Here is a 19555-nt window from a genome sequence, read left to right on the forward strand (position 1 = left end):
CCACCAGCAGATGTAGAAATGAACAAATACCAGACAGGCCAAAAAGGAATGAAGTACCCAAAAAGGTGTGAAGTAATGATGTATGCTACAATGTGCATGAACCTTGAAAATATTATGAAAAATTTAAAAAGCCAGACATAGGCCGGACACAGTGGCTCACGCCTATAATCTCAGCACTTTGGGAGGCCGAGGAGGGCGGATCATGAGGTCAGGAAATCGAGACCATCCTGGCTAACACGGTGAAACTCCTACTTTATTAAAAATACAAAAAATTAGCCAGGCGTGGTGGCGGGCGCCTGTAGTCCCAGCTACTCGGGAGGCTGAGGCAGGAGAATGGCGTGAACCTGGGAGGCAGAGCTTGCAGTGAGCCGAGATCGCGCCACTGCAGTCCAGCCTGGGCGAAGGAGCGAGACTCCGTCTCAAAAAAAAAAAGCCAGACATAAAAGGTTATATATTGTATGATTCCATTTATATGAAAGATCCAGAAATCTACAATGACAGAAAGCAGAAGTGAGGTTGCTAGGAGCTTAGGGAAGGGAGGAATGAGGAGTTACTGCATCATGCTTACAGGGTTTCCTTTTAGGGTGATGAAGGTGCTTTGGAATGAAATAGACAGGGTGGTCCCATAACATTGTGAATCTACTAAATGCCACTAAATGTTCACTTTAAAATGGTTAATTTTATGTGATATAATTTCACTTTAATGAAAAAGAGAAGAAAAAAGAATAGTGAATGGCTCAGATCTATTAAAGTTATCTGAGTTTACACTAATCTTATGATTTTAACTCAAACTTGCATTTTAGTTTTAATTTTAAATAATCTTTGTAACCATAGTGTTTTATGTCCTTTTAAATAGTAAGGTAAATAATTATTTATCTCATCATTGCTTTAAATCAAGCTAATATATGTCAACTGATAACCGTGATGTGAACTGCAAAATTATTTTGTAATAATATAGTGGATTATTAGTAGTAGGCTAGTTACATCAAACATTAAAAAACACATAATTTCACAGCTGACATTCATAAATGTCACAATTTTTGCTATGATATTTCATTAAATATAAGTGATTTAAATTGTCAAATTTTGCATCTTTGTTTTAATTGGATATGGGTTAACATACCATCTGTTTGATACATATGAAGGAGATTTTAAAGGATAATATAAACTTCCAATAACCTTACATTTGCCTTAATGATAGAATAAAAGGTAAGTATAAGAGTTGAAAACAAATCAGAAAACATGATTAAATTCAAATAGTGATAACAGAAGCATCAATACTTAAACTTATGCATTTAACACACAGTTATGAGGATGTGCCAAACACTATATTTAGTAGGGACTGAGATTTAAAATTCATGATTTTCGCAAAACATAGCAGTGATCGGAATAAGAGAATAGGAAAGTAAAAGGATGTAAAACTTATCCTATCACTAATTTATTCTTAGTAATAACGTTTCATATATACAAAACCTTACCACTTAGCTTTGCTTCAGCAGAGAATCATGTAACAGGGAAAAGAATAAATCTCCTATTTTAGAATTAGATTTGTAAAATTCAATTCTGTGTGTGTGTGCATGCATTTGAGAGTAGGCATGAGCAATCATATTACATTAGGGTAAATGTCATACTACTTTTGCAATTTATTGATTGTTTCAAACCAGTAGGGAACTTTCAGTACATGCTTTCTACATGGCATTAAGAAATGGTACTTTAAAACTATGATTCTTTATCTCTGCTAACTTCAGAAATTACTTGGCAAAAGACCATTGTTCCACTCAACCCAATAATCCCACCTATACACTTTAAAATGTACACAAAATCATGGATGTATTTCTACGTTTCATGCAATAACTAAATTATGAATTTACACAGGACCTACACGTAGCTTAGCACTTGCTGCAAGCAGGACATTCTTCAGAATAAATGATTTTCCAATTTAATTACCAAAATATAACACATTTTATATTTTAAAAACTTGAACTTTTCCATATATCAAAATCTCTCCATAATAACATAAATTTTTATTAATAGCTACATTTAAAAATAGAATTTCCAGGGTATTTCAGCTATAGAAGCTACGTAAACAGTTAAAGAAAAACAGGAAATGATCCAATATAATGTTATCTATAATAATTTCTATTTTATAACAGTAAAAACTGTGTGTATTCTTAAATGAATGATTTTATAAATAATAGTAAGATTTGGAAGAAAAACAACATATCATATGAGGAAAATTTAACAAATTGATAGGTTTGCCTGCTAAACCACTGATGAAATAAACCATTTTTGAAGCCAAAGTTACTAAACAAAATAAACACATTGTAATTCCTTGAATATTGACTACTGTCATTAATGCAAATTCATTAGGAATCAACTTTAATGGCCTTTCAACTTTTAGATGAATTCATCAGTTTCCTAAGACACATGATTACTGCCCGGGCACAGTGACTTTCTGAAAGCAACCCATTATGTGATCTGAATGAAGGGATTCAGTTGCCAGAATGATTTCAGTAAACAAGCTTCCAAAACACTTTGCCTGAGACATGGGGCTTTTCTCAAAAGAATATGGACCACTTTTTCCAATAACTTTTCATTTTCAAAAGTATTGTTTGCAATAGAGAATACATAGACGGCTTATCAGTGGAAGAACTGAGCTATTATAAAGAAGACTTCGTGTCATATATTGGATAAAGCAAATCAGCATTTACACTATAGATACTATAGATCATACTATTTATACTATAGATCATATAAAAATAATGTCTGGAAACTGCAATTCTACATTTTTGTCACAGAAATATCAAGACTTCTCTTGATAAATATTACACTTGCGTGTTTGTTCTCTCACTGGTTATTATGTCTAATCCTTTTGTAGTGAGCACAAACCCCACTTTTCATTTCCCTGCCTTTCATTTGTCTTACATCTTTTCTCTGCCCTCCTGAAATTTCAAAAATGTGAACAAAGGGAGGAAAGGGAGTGTAAGAGCATAAAAAGGGTTTAGGATCAGGGAGGTATCTAAAGTTCTTTTTTGATTTCTCAAGCCCAGGGGAGGCTATTTAACTCCAGAATTACGCTTTTCTGTGTGTGAAACTCCCCTCTGTCTATGCCTCTTAATTATGTCAATATTAGATATCCATTCATCCTGACTTCTGGAGCCTAGCTTCCCTCTCTTCATGCATCTATGAAAACTCATTCACCTTTATTTTTTAGTACGATGACTCATGCACACAAATTATTGCTTATCTTAAACTACAAATCCCTCATTCTTTTAAAAAATTTATCCCTTTCATGAATGTTTTGAAGGCCTAGTATGAGAAAAGTGTGCCGGGTTGTGGGGATATATGAATTAACAAATGTAATGCAATCTTTCATTCATCTCCTAGTCACATACAATAGATACTAATCAAATGATCTCACAAACAACTAGACAATTGCAAAAACCACAACAGCTATATGATCTATTCAGGTAGATCAGGAAAGGCTTTTCTAAGAAAGCAAAATCATAGTTAATATCAGAAGAATTACCATGACTTAAGAAAACAAATGAGACCAGAGAGGAACTGCAGCAGGCTTCATGAGAAGGGCTGCCAGAAGCTGCAACAAAAGCAGATCTCTAACCGGTAAACAAGCAATAGGAGAGCACTGGGCTCAGGTGGATGCTACACTAGTAAGCATGCTGCAGATAGGTACCGGTTAGATGAATATGTTGTCACTGTAACTACCAGTTTTGTGTTTCAGAAAAGGTCCTATATATCTATAAAGAGGTTGCTAAATGAAGTGATAGCTCAAACCTCTGACCCATGTAACGCTGGGGACTGAGAGGTACTAGGGAATCCATGCTGCTTTTTGATTTCCTATCTCTGCCCAGCTGTGATATTGCCTAAACGTGCACATGCGTTTAAGTTACTTGTTTGCTTTACCTATAGGAACATGCGCTTGATCATCTCAGAGAAACCTGGTAATAAAATAAATTTATATATGAAATGATATTTTTTTCCTCCAGAAAGAAAAACCTATGGAAAAATCCTGTGCTGGAAGAAAGCACGAAGTCATTCAAATGACTAAAAGGTGAAAATGGCTGGAAACGTGTAATCAAAGACGAAAAATAACTCTGGTAGTAGAGTAGAAATGAATTGCAAGTGAAGATTCGATGCAAGGGTGCAGATAAATTATTAATAATTGCCATAGGCAAAGTGCTTGCTACTCAAAGTGCAGTCTGCGGACCAGCAGAATCAGCATCACCTGGAAGGCTCGTAGAAGTGCACAATCTCAGACCTTATCCTAGACCTACAGAAGCAGATCAGGTTTCAGAATGAAGGAGGTTTATATCTTACATCGACAGTACGAAGTTTTCCATCAACTTCCAGAAAATATTACCTGAGAGGCTATTTCATGGCCTGAGGATGATGACAGTGAACTGTTTATGAGAAATGGTGTCTGTTCAGTTCAGGGTCAGAGCTTTGGTGGCCACATACCCCCATGAGTTTCAGGAAAAGACTTCCAGCTACTCTCCAATAAATTAAAGGCAAAGAAAATAAGAGACTGGAAAGATAGGGGAACTCTGAGAATTTGCATAAAAATGTAGATCCACAGGATATGTGCAAATGTGGAAAATGGCAATTCCAGTTGAGGGGAAAGACTTTTCTTTGGAGGACAACTATTTCCATATATTTTTTTCCTATTAACCAACCAACAATTATCAGCAGGGAGATGTGCTGTTTTCTTTGGTCACCCTGTACCTAACTCTGTCACATTTTCCTTCTTGGCCCCCCTTCTGTCCATGTAAGCCGGAGACCCCTGGGCTACAGCAGGAGGCAACAAGCCATGACCTATGAACCAAATCTGGCTCCAGACCTGTTTGTGTGCCACCCATGAAATATTCTCTATGGTTTCAAAGGCTTATAATTTTTCAAAAGGATATGCCATAGAGACTTATGTGGCTTACTTAAATAGTTTAAAATATTTACCATCTTGATATTTACAAAAAAGTTTGTCCATCCCTAGACTAGAATAACACTTCCCATGTGTTTGTTGATGTACTCATATATAGACTTATCACACACGCACATCAAGTAACTTATATTGCCAGGGAAAATTGGGAAAGACTTTGCAATGATCAACAAAGATTCCTGGAAGTTGTGTCTAACACATTCCTTGGGTAAGATTTTCTGATTCTATAATGTCCTGCAACGTTGATATCATTAAGCTATTTTACACAAAACCCTGTAATTTATAGATGAGCCATGGCCATACAACTGATTCTTGTCCATAAACGTGTGGGACAACATTATCTGGTGACAGTGCAATTTACTTCCCCACCCGCATGGAAGAGCCGGTCTTGCATCCATTAAGCACATTCATTTTGGTATGATTGGGTGCCTAGTTGTATGACACTTAGATTCTCCTTCGAACTGGCTGTAATAACTTACTGGTTTCTTCATTAACTAATGGGATAAATAGAATAGTTGATATGTGTTCTTTTTATGTTCCTATAAAGTTATGAGCTTACCGACTTTTACTCTTTAAATATGTTAACTTATTTATGTTATATAGATATGCTATTTTACTAATATATGTTATAAAACATGGAGATTCAAAAAGCAAGAGCTTTTTGAACACAGTGTGACATGTATACACCATTTGCGATGCCACTATAATTTTTAATACACTTAAATGTTTTAGCTATCTTGATCTTGTGAAAGAAAACTAAGAAAAAATTCGACAAATAGCTCAAATTATTGAATTCACATTTTCTGAGTCTATTGGAGACGTTTTTTAAAAAACTTTAAGTCATATCAGTTAGTCCAATAAGGACAGGTGGATTTTTTTAATGTTGGATGGAAATGTACATTCTAATGATCAAGCATCACTAACATAATTTGCTGTTGTCTGTGAAATCAGACTTTCAACTGAGCTGCATTTCTCTTCCTTAAAGCATACTCTTGGATTTACTTATGTTTTTACAAATCTAGGTCTTAAACATCTTTGCCATCATTTATAATGCAGACTTCATGCTGAGAAGACCACTCGATACTGCCACTGAAGTTTTGTTGTCTGGTGTCGTTTTGTCAATTATGCTGATGCCGCGGGACCATGGAACAGTGCCACTATTTCCAAGAGCAACAGCAAATCGAAAGATCTTCATGCAATGGTTGTTCTAGAAAAGTCTATTACATTGGTTTATGCTTTAAATATAGTTACTACCAGAGTAGTAATTTTCCAGTCTATCCTATAAAAGTTCAAGTGTATTATTGCATTTTTTAAGTTATAAAAGAATGATGTACACATATCCTTAAACATAGTATATAAAAGCAACTACTCAGTGGGGATTTATGTGATGAGATTACTCAAGTAAAGAAAATTATTTGTCTTTGAATTAATAGTGCGATTTAAAACTGGAAGTCGTTTTCTTTAAAAATGCATTCCCTATACCATTAAAATAAAAAAAAAATGTAAAACCATGTGAAAAGTCCTACCTTTTTGAATTAATAGGGACTTATAAAAATTTTATTGAACAATAAGAATATTAAAACCTAACCTATTTTTTACAATTTATGTGGGGGTTCTTGATGAGTAGCAGATAGCTTTATGTCTGCCACAAACCTTTGATAAATGTGATGTAAATGCAAATGTCAGGTAGTAAGAGATCTTATATTTCTTTTAGAGACTAATAATCGTGCAGTGTTTGCACTAGCGTCCCTTACATGCTAGCACCTTCTTTCACTGCCTCACTTATGTATGGAACTTCTGCACATATATAGACATGGTACTCATACATGGTATATATATACATATATATATACACACACACATAGCACCATGGTATTCATCTATGGTACTTATATACATATAAATTTATATACATATAAATTAATTCTTATTGAAATAATGTTAAAACTACAGTATGGTTTTGTGTTATGATAAAATCTACATTATTCCCTAAACCTTGGCATGTTCTGTACACAGCTCTGATTCATTTGACATTTGAGGACATCACAATCTTGACATTTTGAGCTTCTGGGGAAGTTCCTGTTGCACTAAGAATTTTGGCTTGCTACCGTTCCAAAATAAGTGATTATTTTAGTTCCAGCAGATAGTCTGAATTTGTAATGAAGAGGGTAAAAATCACCAACACCACCCCCACCATCAAAATGATATATACTTAAAAAATCCTACAGTATTCTAAGTGATCAGCATACCCACTGACTTAGACCTTCAAGGATCCTCCCAGTTTCCAAGTTCTGCTTAGTCCTGGCCCAAATAACTACATTGTCAAAGAGACCAGGTCTGGACTCGGTATGCCCTGATGACAGGTTACACCAATGAGAGCTCCAAACATGTCCTGAAAGACATACTTTATATTATCACATTTTGATACAACTAGAAAGGTGCCAAAATTAAATATAATCAATTGCTTCTTAATCTGTGTCCCTTTCCACTTTATTCTTGGCAATCATTATAATGTTTTATTTATAAAAATTTGTGTGTTTGACACCCTATATAGACTCTAAGCCCATGCTGGGTGGGGATAACGATTCATTAATTAATATTCTCATTACCTGCCTACAGAACAGTGACTGACACAGAGAAGAATACGAATAAATGTTTGTGTTGTTTAAATAAATCAAATAAAAAGTATTTCTATAATCAAACCACAGTCCATAATTGAGATAATTCTGTGCTTTTTAGAGCAGAGATCTCCAAAATAAGATGTCTACAGATTCATCAGTGTACATATGTCAGAATCAAATACATTATTATAGTTTATGAATCAATATAATAGAAAATTATGGTCAAGGACTGTAACATTTAACTTTAGATATTTGCATTGCTAGGTCATGAAACACTAATACAATTTAACCTTGCATTTGCAATAAATCCCTAGATTCATGAAAGAATGACAAAACAATATGGAATTCAATTTTTCTGGCCATTTAGCTTTTAGAGCTTATATGAGTATGAATGACTTATGTATCTCAAAACTATGAACTTATCAAATTCACCTTTTAAAACTGTTAAAGAAATTGAGTGAGAAATAGAATTGTGCATTAAGATGCTATATATAATTGAAAAATAGAAACAAGGTAAATATAATTTGCAGCATATTGACACGAACCCACATTAAAACTGTAAGACTGCCATTAAAAGCACATTTAAAAATCTGTAAACTATCAAAAAAATGTCCGTCTATAGCATAAACTGTATCTACTGGCTTGGGGATAAAACACATCCAAAATTAAATTTCCCAAATTCAAATTCTGAATGTTATCCTGGTTTTAAGATTTATACTATAGGCTGGAAAAATTATTTGAAAAATTATGCATTTAATTAGCTCAAAAATAATCGTTCTGAAACTGACAAAAAAGAACCAGAAAACAGTGAGTTTCAGCTAAATTTAAACGTTTATGCAGATACTTACCATAGCTACCAGCAAATGCTTATCGTATAGTTGCTGGAATTAATGAAAAAATCTTTATTGGAAATAAGATCAATAGCTTAGAAAATACTGAGACAAAGCTTTAATAAGAAACAAAAAACCAGAAAGGTCTATTTCTTACTTCATTTTTCTTCTTCCTTTTGGAAATCTTGAAACTGTCTGAAGATTTGTCATATTTTAACATTTGACACACTTTGTTTCAGATGTATGAACAACATTATTTTACATCTTAGTGAGCAAAAGAGCAAGGAGTATCAGGTATTAGCTAGCACAAAAGGAAATATCCAAATGTGGAGGTCTGTACGAGTGAAGACAGACTCTGCGTAGGCATCAGAGTGAGATTAGACATGAGAATTTGCTCCAAGGAGCGCCCATACCTGGTTTTTTTCTTGCAGATCAATTTGTGACATCTTGAAATCAGAACTTTGAGAGTTTGCACTTAATCTATTTTTCTTATCCAAGAGCTCTTCCATTTCTTTCACCTGGATCTTCAGCCTTCTATTTTCTCTCTCCAGTCCCTGCTTTTCTGTTTCAAGTATTTCCCTCTTGTCCCACTCCAAGGTATTTTCAGCTTGCAATCTCTCTAGCTACACACAGAAAACACAAAGAAGCAGCAAGCACCATTTGCAATTGCCAAAAGATCATGCCACCCACAAACAGACTCCCATTAAGAAAAGTTCATGGATATGTCCACTGATATAATTTTAAAAAGAAAATTCTATTTGTTTGAAAACATGAGAAAAATACAAAAGTCCTAAGATCAGGCCAAACCGTAGATACATATACTTTTCCTCTTGGTTCATGTAACTATCTCTACAGCCATATTTACCATATTTTTCAAATACATGTGTCAAGTGAAAAACTGCTGCTCTTGAGAACATTAATCTCCACTCTCAACTGATGAACATTCTCAGTGGAGAAGACACAATACCATTTCGTGGGCAATTTTGATTGGATATATTTCATTTATTCATTCACTCAATTATCTAGGGAATAGATAGATGCTATATGGATCTATCTATCTATCTATCTATTATCTATCTATCTATCTATCTATCTATCTATCTATCTATCTATCATCTATCATCTATCTATCTATGTAACATTTGCAGTTCCCAAAAGGTAATGCAAAAAGTAATTTAAATATATATTGAAAATATATATGTAATTTATAATTTTATATTTTAAAATTTTACATTAAAATATTTTCAACATAACATTATATAAAATTCAAACAACACCACAAATAAAATTGTATTGGGACACAGCCGTGCTCATTCTTCACACTTTGCCTATAACTGCCTTCACACACAATGACTAGGTTAAGCTGTTGAGAGAGAGACCATATAGGTAGTAAAGCCCCAAATAGTTACTCTGTGGTCTTTTACACTGAAGTTTTGTCAACCTCTGCCCTCTTCCCACAGTTCTCAACCAAGGCTTCATGGTATATCAACATGAGGAGATTTTTATAACTATCAATGACCAGAAGTCTACTCTAGAAATTCTGATTTATGATAAATTTAATATCTCCTTTGGTTTTTATTATTTTGTGTTTTCATGTTTTAAAGAGGCAATATCAAATGTATTTATTTTCTGCAGTTTTATTACATCTAAGTGCTCATTATTATGAGATGCAATTACATTCGTCTGCTATGATTTTTTGGTGGACATTGTAAGTAGAAGTGAATAGTAGCTTTTTTGGCTCTAAATTATAGTCCTGAGCTGTGCATTCTAATGTGACTTCACCATTTATTCTCTGGATAAGCTTAGTCAGGTAACTTCATCTACCACAATGTAGACAATTTATCTAATCTGACAAGGTTTGTGAGAAGTGAAATTAATCTAAGTAATTAGAAAGCACTTTGTCTAGCAATGTAAAACTTAAAGGAGAAACACTGTGGTAATATAAATTTTTTAAATGTATGTTTCTCTCATATATTTGGGCGTATGGATATTGAGACATCAATGTAATTTATTGCATAAATCTATACAGCAGAGTAACTCTTTACAGTAGAAAATCTATTAGACTCTTAACCTGGTTCCAGCACTTACTCATTGTCTAATTCTGGACAAGACATTTATTATCTTATTAAGTTTTCTTACTAGTAAAATTAGTATGATACCATACATATAATACCATAAATACAATAGCACAAATACCATACTTGCGGTATTGTAGGGACAGAAGAGCGTCAACTACTCAAAATTCCTTGCAAACTATTTAGGATGATTAGAGTATGAGGCTTTTAAAAATATCTCAAAAGGATAAAAATTCTAAATTGTTTTTACATTGTTAATTATAATGGCTTGATTGCAACATACTTTATAATTATTATACTGTTATAAAATCTGTTGCTATGACATGTTAAATTCTAAAAGCCCATCAACTTAGTCAACATTTAGAAAAATGTTACATTTCAACAATATCCTTTATAATATCATAATAAATTAAGATATAAAAGCCTAAAAACTGCTTTTTCATATACATATAATTGTACCATTATTGTAGAAAATGTTCTGTTCCCAAATCTAAGAGATGCTCTGGCTTCCAAAATGTAGGAAACCAAAATTACATTCTTGGCACTAGACCTCATTTACCAATTATATATAATAAACTAAAGGTCACATTTTAGATGATGTAGTTTGACATTTGGGATGCTTGTCTGGGAATATGAGGTGAAAATATTATATCACAATTTAATTTAGTACATGACATTACTTTCATTGTTAAGATTAATACTTAAAGTTGCTATCATTGCCTCACTTATCAGAATAAAAATAATGAAGTTGCCACAAGAAGGCAGGAACTTAGTAATGAAAAATTAATATAAGGAGAGCAAATGTATTTTTGGGCAAGACAAATATGCTGTGTCAAGTCTTTGTAAACCTGTAGGATTCTTTTAAATGTTACAATTAAATAAATTGATTTAACATTAAATAACAGATAACAAGTAGAACCAAGGTTTTAAATAAGTAATACGCGGTCTGAATGAACAAATTTTAACTCTTAAGATTTTTTTTTTAAGTAATGATTTTAGCAGTAGCAACAACAAAGCTTAAATAATGCCTTCTGATGTTTTACTATTTGCAGATTTATCAAAACATACAAATTATTTGATAAATACATGCGTATAACATATATTAAAAAGTAAAAGTCTTATAAAAATTATAAGAAGTTTTAGTTTTTATTTTGTAAAACTGTTTCTTATCACATCATTCTTCTCCAAGAATCATATGAAAATCCACTAACTTAAAAAGCATTTAATTGCATGTACCTTAAAATGATAAATAAAAAGTCAGGTAATATTTTAAGATCTCAGAATTTATCATAAAAAATTACAATAATTTTATCAAATGGAAATAGAATTCCATTGCTTTGCTTCTGATGATGAAGAGAAACTCCTAAAATATTTTAATTCTAACTCAACTGTGAATTTTAACTAATAGTGTGTTCTAGCGTTAAATGAATTTCAGATAATGCAGAAATTACTGAAACCTGTTTTCTGAAAATTTTAATGTAAAAGTACATTCTTTGTACAGTAAGCACTAAAATACTTGTTCACTTAGTGACATCTATTTCTTATTAAACGTTGAGAAAAAGTACATAAATATCCAACACTATATTTACTGAATGAATATTTATTGAGCATATTTATGTATCAAGAAACAAAAAGGAACTGAATATATGACTTTAAAAATACAAATAGAATATGAGTAAAATTGGGCATCTTTTTACAAAGGAAAAAAAATTGAATGTCATTGAAAGGCCTGCAATAAATCAGGTACGAGCAGAAGGTTGAGGAAATGATATTTAAGCTGCAACTTGAAGTTTAACAAGGCAGAAAAGCATAGCTAGACCCAGAGTGTACCAAGCACAGGAAGCAGGAAATATGTTTGAACACTGCAAAACCAAGAAGAGTCTGTCCAGTTATGGAATGTTAGGATTTGGGGAGAACATAGTATAAAAGGAAATTGGACAAACATGGACTGGATCTGAAAAATAAGTATGAATATCAGAATCACTTGAGTTGCTTGTAAAAACTGTAATATTGTGATTACTCCTAAGGATAAAATACTGGATCATTTTCTAAACACAGCTATTTACTCATTCTTCAACTGCCATTGCTTGATATTGTTGAAAAGATGCCAAAAATTGTAATCATTAACAACTGGAATGTAAGCTTTATGAAACCAGGACTGTGTCATTTTGCTCATAAGCTCAGCACCAGACACACACTGTATGTGTGCTCCGTAAATAACTGTTAAGTGAAAGAGAAAGCAGATAATGATAGTCTCCAGGAAAAAGCCTTTCTGTATTTCAATGACAATGATTAGGCACAAAGCAAAATTACGACAGCACTCTAAAAAAAATCCAGTTACTAGACTTACCATGACCTAACACGAAAAGGATTTCTCCGTACATTGACTCTGAACTCTTACTGCTATTGCCAGAGCTGTTTTACATTTTATAGTAGTGAACACAGTGAGGCAGAGAGGATTTTTACTAAAATAACCTACAGATGAGTCCCAATTCTCCTTTTAGACTGATTGCCTCAATTTTTCTTTTTTATAACATAAGAAAACTCTTTCCTTACAACCTAGTTTTATGAGGGAGAAATGAAATCATTTAGAGAAAATATTTATTAACTTCCAAATTCAACCCTAAAATGTCTAAAGTCATAAATTTATTTCCTAAAGAAGAAAACATCAACAGCCACTTCAAATACAAAATAGTGTATTCACTTTTTCCTCAAGTTGTATCAAGATGACAATCACTTTTTAAATGGACCTACTCAACGGAGAAAACTCCTGAAAGAATGCACTATATGCCACTTGGCAGGCCAGTGAAGAGTCACCTAAAACCAATGTGAATGTTCCAGTAATCGATTTGCAAATATTCAGAACTTTGATTTCAGACAAGTTAGCCATAAAACCTCATTATACACACTGAGATTTTGGAGGAAAGAAGGAAAAGACAGAAAGCATTTCTATTTCCTAGCAGTAAGAAATTATCAACCTTTATTGAGGCCCTAAGGTATCCCGGGTAAACAGCCATATAGATTATTTCCTATTCTTAAAATGATTCCACAAATCATTTGTCTGTGCTATGCATGAGGGAGCTGGGATTCCAAGAGCAGTGGCAAGGAGTCCAAGCCATGGTTCACCTAAAGATCTTCTCTAGTTCTATTCCTGAGCTCAGACACCAGTAAACAGGATGCATATCCACTTGCAATAGCAACTACCATATTCTCAATCCAATGCATTGCATTATAGCAAAGGTTTCATTTATGGTTTTGTTTTGGTTTTATATCATTTAGTTTTTTTTTTTTTACCTCTTTATTCTGTCTCTCTCTAAGGCAAATTAATTCACAAGAGAGGCAATTTCTGTAGCATAACATTTAAAAGTCTGGCAACTCCATTTTAAATGAGTCCATATTATCAATATCACCCCTTGTATCCTTTACCGGTCTTCCTCTATGTCTTAGAATCACAAATAAGAATCGGAGGAACCCCTTCCTAAATGAAAGTCTACTTCCAATCTGTCCATAGTTAAATATAGCCTAGGGATAGCTCAGTCTCTTTTTGCCCAAAAGTCAACAGTACAATACATGATTTTAGTGATGTGCAATGTCATACATATTTTAGTTACTTCAATTTTATTAAAAATACTTGGAGAATTTCTAAAAGTAAAAATTGCCTCGCTAGTTTGAAACAAAATGTGTGCCAAAGTTAAATATAAAATAAGAGAGTGGCCAAAATGCTATTTCAGATTAAACATGAATCAAAAGCAATGTAAGCATTTTTGAATGCATCTATTTCTAAATAAGTCAGTACATATTAGAATGACAAGTGAAAATACATTTGTAAATACTTTGATTATGTTCTGGTAGGGAAAACTTACAAACCTCACAAGTAAAATCTCTTAAGTGGATGCTTTGGGCCCTGGATTTCACAAAAACCATGCACTGCCTCAAAAGTTCTTAATGATTTTGTAGAATTAATACTCTCCCCATCTCAATTAGAAGTAATAATCATCTATATATACCTTAGGAACTATGAAAACAAAACATAAAAATAAACATGTTGCTGTTATCCCTGCAAAATGAGAAATGTTTCATGAATGTATTCAAGCCCAACCAGAGAAAAGCCTTGATCTAAAACCAAAACAGGAAAAAGATGCCCTTCTTTCATTCCCATGCCAAACATTGATACGCTACCATGGATTTCCTACAAAATCAAGAAAGCGTGAAACTTTACAGGATGAGTACTTACCAATTGTGAGAGGTGAAACACAATAGAGCTAGTAAAATGTAGATCTTGTTCCAGTGATAATAGGAACAAGGGGTTTATATAAAGCATCTATAATGGGACTTAATTTTACCAGGCACTAACTACACTCTCAAGTGTCCTCTATTATTAGGAAGAAATATGCAAACACACAATACCTAACAAGATCTGCATTAGAAAAATGAATATATTATAAGGGAATTGTAATTAAGCATGGGAGGTAAGCGCTATTTTTGCAAAATCTCTCCTCCAAGTAATTTTAAAAGTAGACAAACTATCTTGGCACCAAAGTTGCCAAACAGGTATTCTCAAGGATTTCAATTGATCTTAGTATCCGAGAAACATGAAACCTGCTGACACTGCCTAAAACAAGCTCTTCTGCTCAACCGAGAATATGCTTTGTGTTAATCCATATATTTGTTTTCCCTAAGGAATTAACCAGCGTTATTTGTAGACACTCTGTCGGTTCAGAAAAAAACAGCAAGTTAGCTTCAATTATTAGCATTGAGTTGTAAAGAAGAAAAAAGTTTATATATAATTTACAGGAGGAAAATAGTGGGAAAGAGATGGTAAAATGAGTCAGAACTAGAGAATCACTCGCAAAGAAAGAATAAAATTGTGGCAAAAGTATTAATGAGCACCCCTTTTAAATCATCATCTTTTGTCCCATATATGTGCTAAGAATGACTTAGCATAACCATTTTGTGTTTCATATATGTTGCTATTCTAATATCTGGGTATTTTGGGGGAAGCTGAATTTGCCAAAACAGATATATTGATGAACTCTTTGAAAAAAGAATGAAGAATAACAATTCTTTTTTTGTAGTTAAACCAGAATTACATATGCATGGACATTAAAATTTGATCACCTAGACAAAAAGATTACTATTATAATTGGGCAAGCTGATTCTTTTTTTATTCATCTTTAAAGTCAGCAGTTTTTTTCGCTTCTCTATTCAGCACTGAGTTATAATGACAACTCTGGTGATAGATCAACTGCCCATAAATGTGTAACTTTGATTCTGAGCTGATATTATTTATTCAGTTTATCTATCATTGCACAAATATTAGTTTATTATATATAGATATATAGGTATACATATTTTTGCAGGTGTATATGCACAAAATTGATCTTATATCCAGCAATATCTCTAAACTCTCAGAAAATATATCTTGTAGATTATTTTGTGTTTTGTAAATAGATAATTGTATCATTTTTGATCATTGTAATTTTGTATCTTTCCAACTCTTATAATTGTGTTTATTCGTCTTCTTTTGTTGAAGTGGCTGGGACCTGAAGTAAAATATTAAACTGATAGCATGCTTCCAATCATTATTAAGTAAAACGTTTGCTCTAAAATGTTGCTACTTGATATCAGGTTTTAACAGTCCACTTTGATCACTACTGGGTTAAAGTGTTTTTCCCTATAAGCATAAATTTAGTTTTGGCAAATGCTTTTTAAATAACATTTGAGATAACCATGCCATTGATTTTTGCTTTTAGTCTGTTTAGTGTGATGATTTGCATAATAGATGTTCTAATGCTATAATATGTCTTCCACTACTGTGACAAAGCAATTTTTAATTACTAAATTTAAATTAATTACTTGCACTTGATGAATATGTTTGCTACTAAATTTATCTGTGAAATTAACTGTAATTTTCCTTTCTTCTATTATTTTTCTTTGGATGCAGTATTAAACTAACACATTGGAAAAAGTTGGAAAGTTTTTCTGCTTTTCTCTTCTCTGGAAGATGTCCTAAAAAATTGGAATCATATACCCTAAATAGTACAGCTTATGCGTAAACTTTTCTGATACTGGAGTTTCATTGCAAGAAGAGTTTTTGTTTATTATATTTTAATTTAATTACTTGCTGTTATAAATCCATTCAGGCTTTCTATTTCAAAAGTGTCATATTGGGTAAGCTATATTTTTCTGGTCAATAATTCGTTTCATGTAAGGTTTTATTTTTATTAGCAGTCTCTCTTCATGGCGTTTCCTTATATTTGTAAAACTCTGCCTTATCTAAAGCTATGTCTACTTTGTATTACTAGTAATTTCTAATTATAGCTTCTTGATTAATTAGTTATTTTTTCCAAAGAATTAACTTCTGGCTTTGCTATCTGTATTCAAGTTTAAAAAAATTATTTGATCAATTCCTAGTGTTGTCATTCTTCTCCTCTTTTTACACTTTTCTTCTGCCACTTTAACTTTTAAAGTAGAATGTTAGATTATTTGCTTTTTTGTCTTTGTTATTTTTGTTATTCTGGACACTCCAAGAAGCAATTCTACAATGAGATTAAAAATGTAATAAATTTATTAGGGAGAATGCCTATGAGAAAAAATGGAGAGGAAGACAAGAGAGGTGGGGAATAGTCAAACTGTGATACAAGACTGGCTTTGAGTGAGGGAGAAGCAGGAAAGAAGGGAGGATGCTTTGAAGCCTCTGAGACGTCAGTGCAGTCTAAGCAAAATTATGCAAGGCCCTCAAGGGATTTTTGAGTCAACATCAGTAGCCAGAGGAACATCACACTTCCCAGGAACAGAGAGGCCAGTGTTAGGCTGGGAGCAGCCTGTGGAAAGCAAGATCTCATTTCCTGGTTCCAGAACGTAGCAGCTGGGTTCTGAATTAACTACACTCCCTGTAATTGAGATACGAGAGGCATTGTCTAATGCCAGACACAACTATTTCCTTATATATGTATTGATGTTATACCTATTTTTTAATTTTTAAAAATTAATTAATTAATTAATTAATTTTTTATTATACTTTAATAGGGTACATGTGTACAACGTACAGGTTTGTTACATATGTATACATGTGCCATGTTGGTGTGCTGCATCCATTAACTCGTCATTTACATTAGGTATATCTCCTAATGCTATCCCTCCCCACTCCCCCCACCCCACAACAGTCCCTGGAGTGTGATGTTCCCCTTCCTGTGTCCATGTGTTCTCATTGTTCAGTTCTCACCTATGAGTGAAAACATGTGGTGTTTGGTTTTTTGTCCTTGCGATAGTTTGCTGAGAGTGATGGTTTCCAGCTTCATCCATGTCCCTACAAAGGACATGAACTCATCCTTTTTTATGGCTGCATAGTATTCCATGGTATATATGTGCCACATTTTCTTAATCCAGTCTATCATTGTTGGACATTGGGTTGGTTCTAAGTCTTTCCTATTGTGAATAGTGCCACAATAAACATATGTGTGCATGTGTCTTTATAGCAGCATGATTTATAATCCTTTGGGTATATACCCAGTAATGGGATGGCTGGGTCAAATGGTATTTCTAGTTCTAGATCCCTGAGGAATCGCCACACTGACCTTATACGAAAATTAATTCCAGATGGATTAAAGACTTAAATGTTAGACCTGAAACCATAAAAACTCTACAAGAAAACCTAGGCAATACCATTCAGGACATAGGCATGGGCAAGCACTTCATGTCTAAAACACCAAAAGCAATGGCAACAAAAGCCAAAGTTGACAAATGGGATCTAATTAAACTAAAGAGCTTCTGCACAGCAAAAGAAACTACCATCAGAGTGAACAGGCAACCTACAGAATGGGAGAAAATTTTTGCAATCTACTCATCTGACAAAGGGCTAATATCCAGAATCTACAAAGAACTCAAACAAATTTACAAGAAAAAAACAAACAAACCCATCAACAAGTGAACGAATGTTATACCTATTTTTAAGCTTTGCAGTATCCCTCAAGATTTCAATGTTTTTATCTTTCAGTCTTAAATGACATTAAATTTATTTATTTGCTAGGCTTATTTAGATGTCTGTTTTGTAATATTCAAATACATCAGTCTCTTAAAGTATTTTTTTGTAATCAATACAAAAATAGATGACTATGGCTATAAAATAGTATCCTTTGAAAATTGCATAGTTTAGAACATGAACACAGACTAAATCTCAATCTCTCAAGCTAACCTCCAAAGATCAAAAATGAGAAAAAAATAAAATCACTAGTAGCTGCAAACCTGTCAACACAATAAAGAGGCTTAGACTTATAGAAACTTGACCGATATGTAAGAGGTGCAATAAACGTCTGAGGGCAGCAGAGAGCCTTCTCTGTAGACCATGTGGGAGCAGAGTCAGATGGGGATGGTGCAGAAGAGAAAACGTACACCATGGTGGGTGTCCTGTAAAGGCGGCCGCGTCACCTTAAGCAGGAAAATAACTGAGAACAGATCTCAGACTCGGAGAGCCAGAAGACAAGCTACTATCAGAAATGTAATAAAGGAGATTAGAAACTACAAGGGTAATTGTTTTCAGGTTTTTCAAGGTCATGGGTAGCACTCTAGATTGCAAGGGGTATCTTGGAAAGCAGGGGTGTCATTTAGAACCTTCCTGGAAAGGGACAGTAGGAAAGCAAGAAATTGATATTAAGGGAATTATCAAAGAATCATAAGACAAATTGATTTTCATCCCCCTACCCAAAAGCTTGAATTTTTAAAAAGTGTCCCTTCACTATATCGACAAAAGAGGGTACACTACAACTAAGAAATTAAGTACACAACTCATAATTTTTATTATTCCACTTTCCCCCATAGAACCCACCCTGTTACCACTTATTCTTGCTATTCCAGGAAAATCCTACCCAACTGTTATGGATTGAATTGTGTTCCCCCCAATATTTGTCTTTAGAATTCTCATCCCCAGTGTGATAATATTTGGAGATAGGTCCTATAAATAGGCAATAAAGGTTAAGAGGATACATTAGGGTGGGGCCTTAATCCAATGGAACTGATGTCCTTATGTGAAAAGGAAGATGCACCAGAGACCCCTCTCTCCAAGTGAGCACAGAGGAA

The 19555-nt window shown here is 33.4% G+C and overlaps 1 protein-coding gene across 4 annotated transcripts in view; it reads right to left on the bottom strand.

The window, feature by feature from the left end:
- CCDC102B (coiled-coil domain containing 102B) overlaps nt 1–19555 on the bottom strand; it is a 195279-nt gene that overhangs the window by 5217 nt on the left and 170507 nt on the right. For 3 of the 4 annotated variants that reach the window (XM_058438272.1, XM_032152082.2, XM_058438273.1), the window contains one exon: nt 8819–9028. The exons of the other annotated variant lie outside the window; for it this stretch is intronic. In XM_058438272.1, the coding sequence (XP_058294255.1) occupies nt 8819–9028 (210 nt within the window). The remainder of the gene's footprint in view (nt 1–8818; nt 9029–19555) is intronic. 4 annotated transcript variants of the gene reach the window in all.

The sequence above is a fragment of the Hylobates moloch genome, unplaced genomic scaffold (genome assembly GCF_009828535.3).
Source record: "Hylobates moloch isolate HMO894 unplaced genomic scaffold, HMol_V3 SCAFFOLD_5, whole genome shotgun sequence".
Classification (NCBI taxonomy): domain Eukaryota; kingdom Metazoa; phylum Chordata; class Mammalia; order Primates; family Hylobatidae; genus Hylobates; species Hylobates moloch.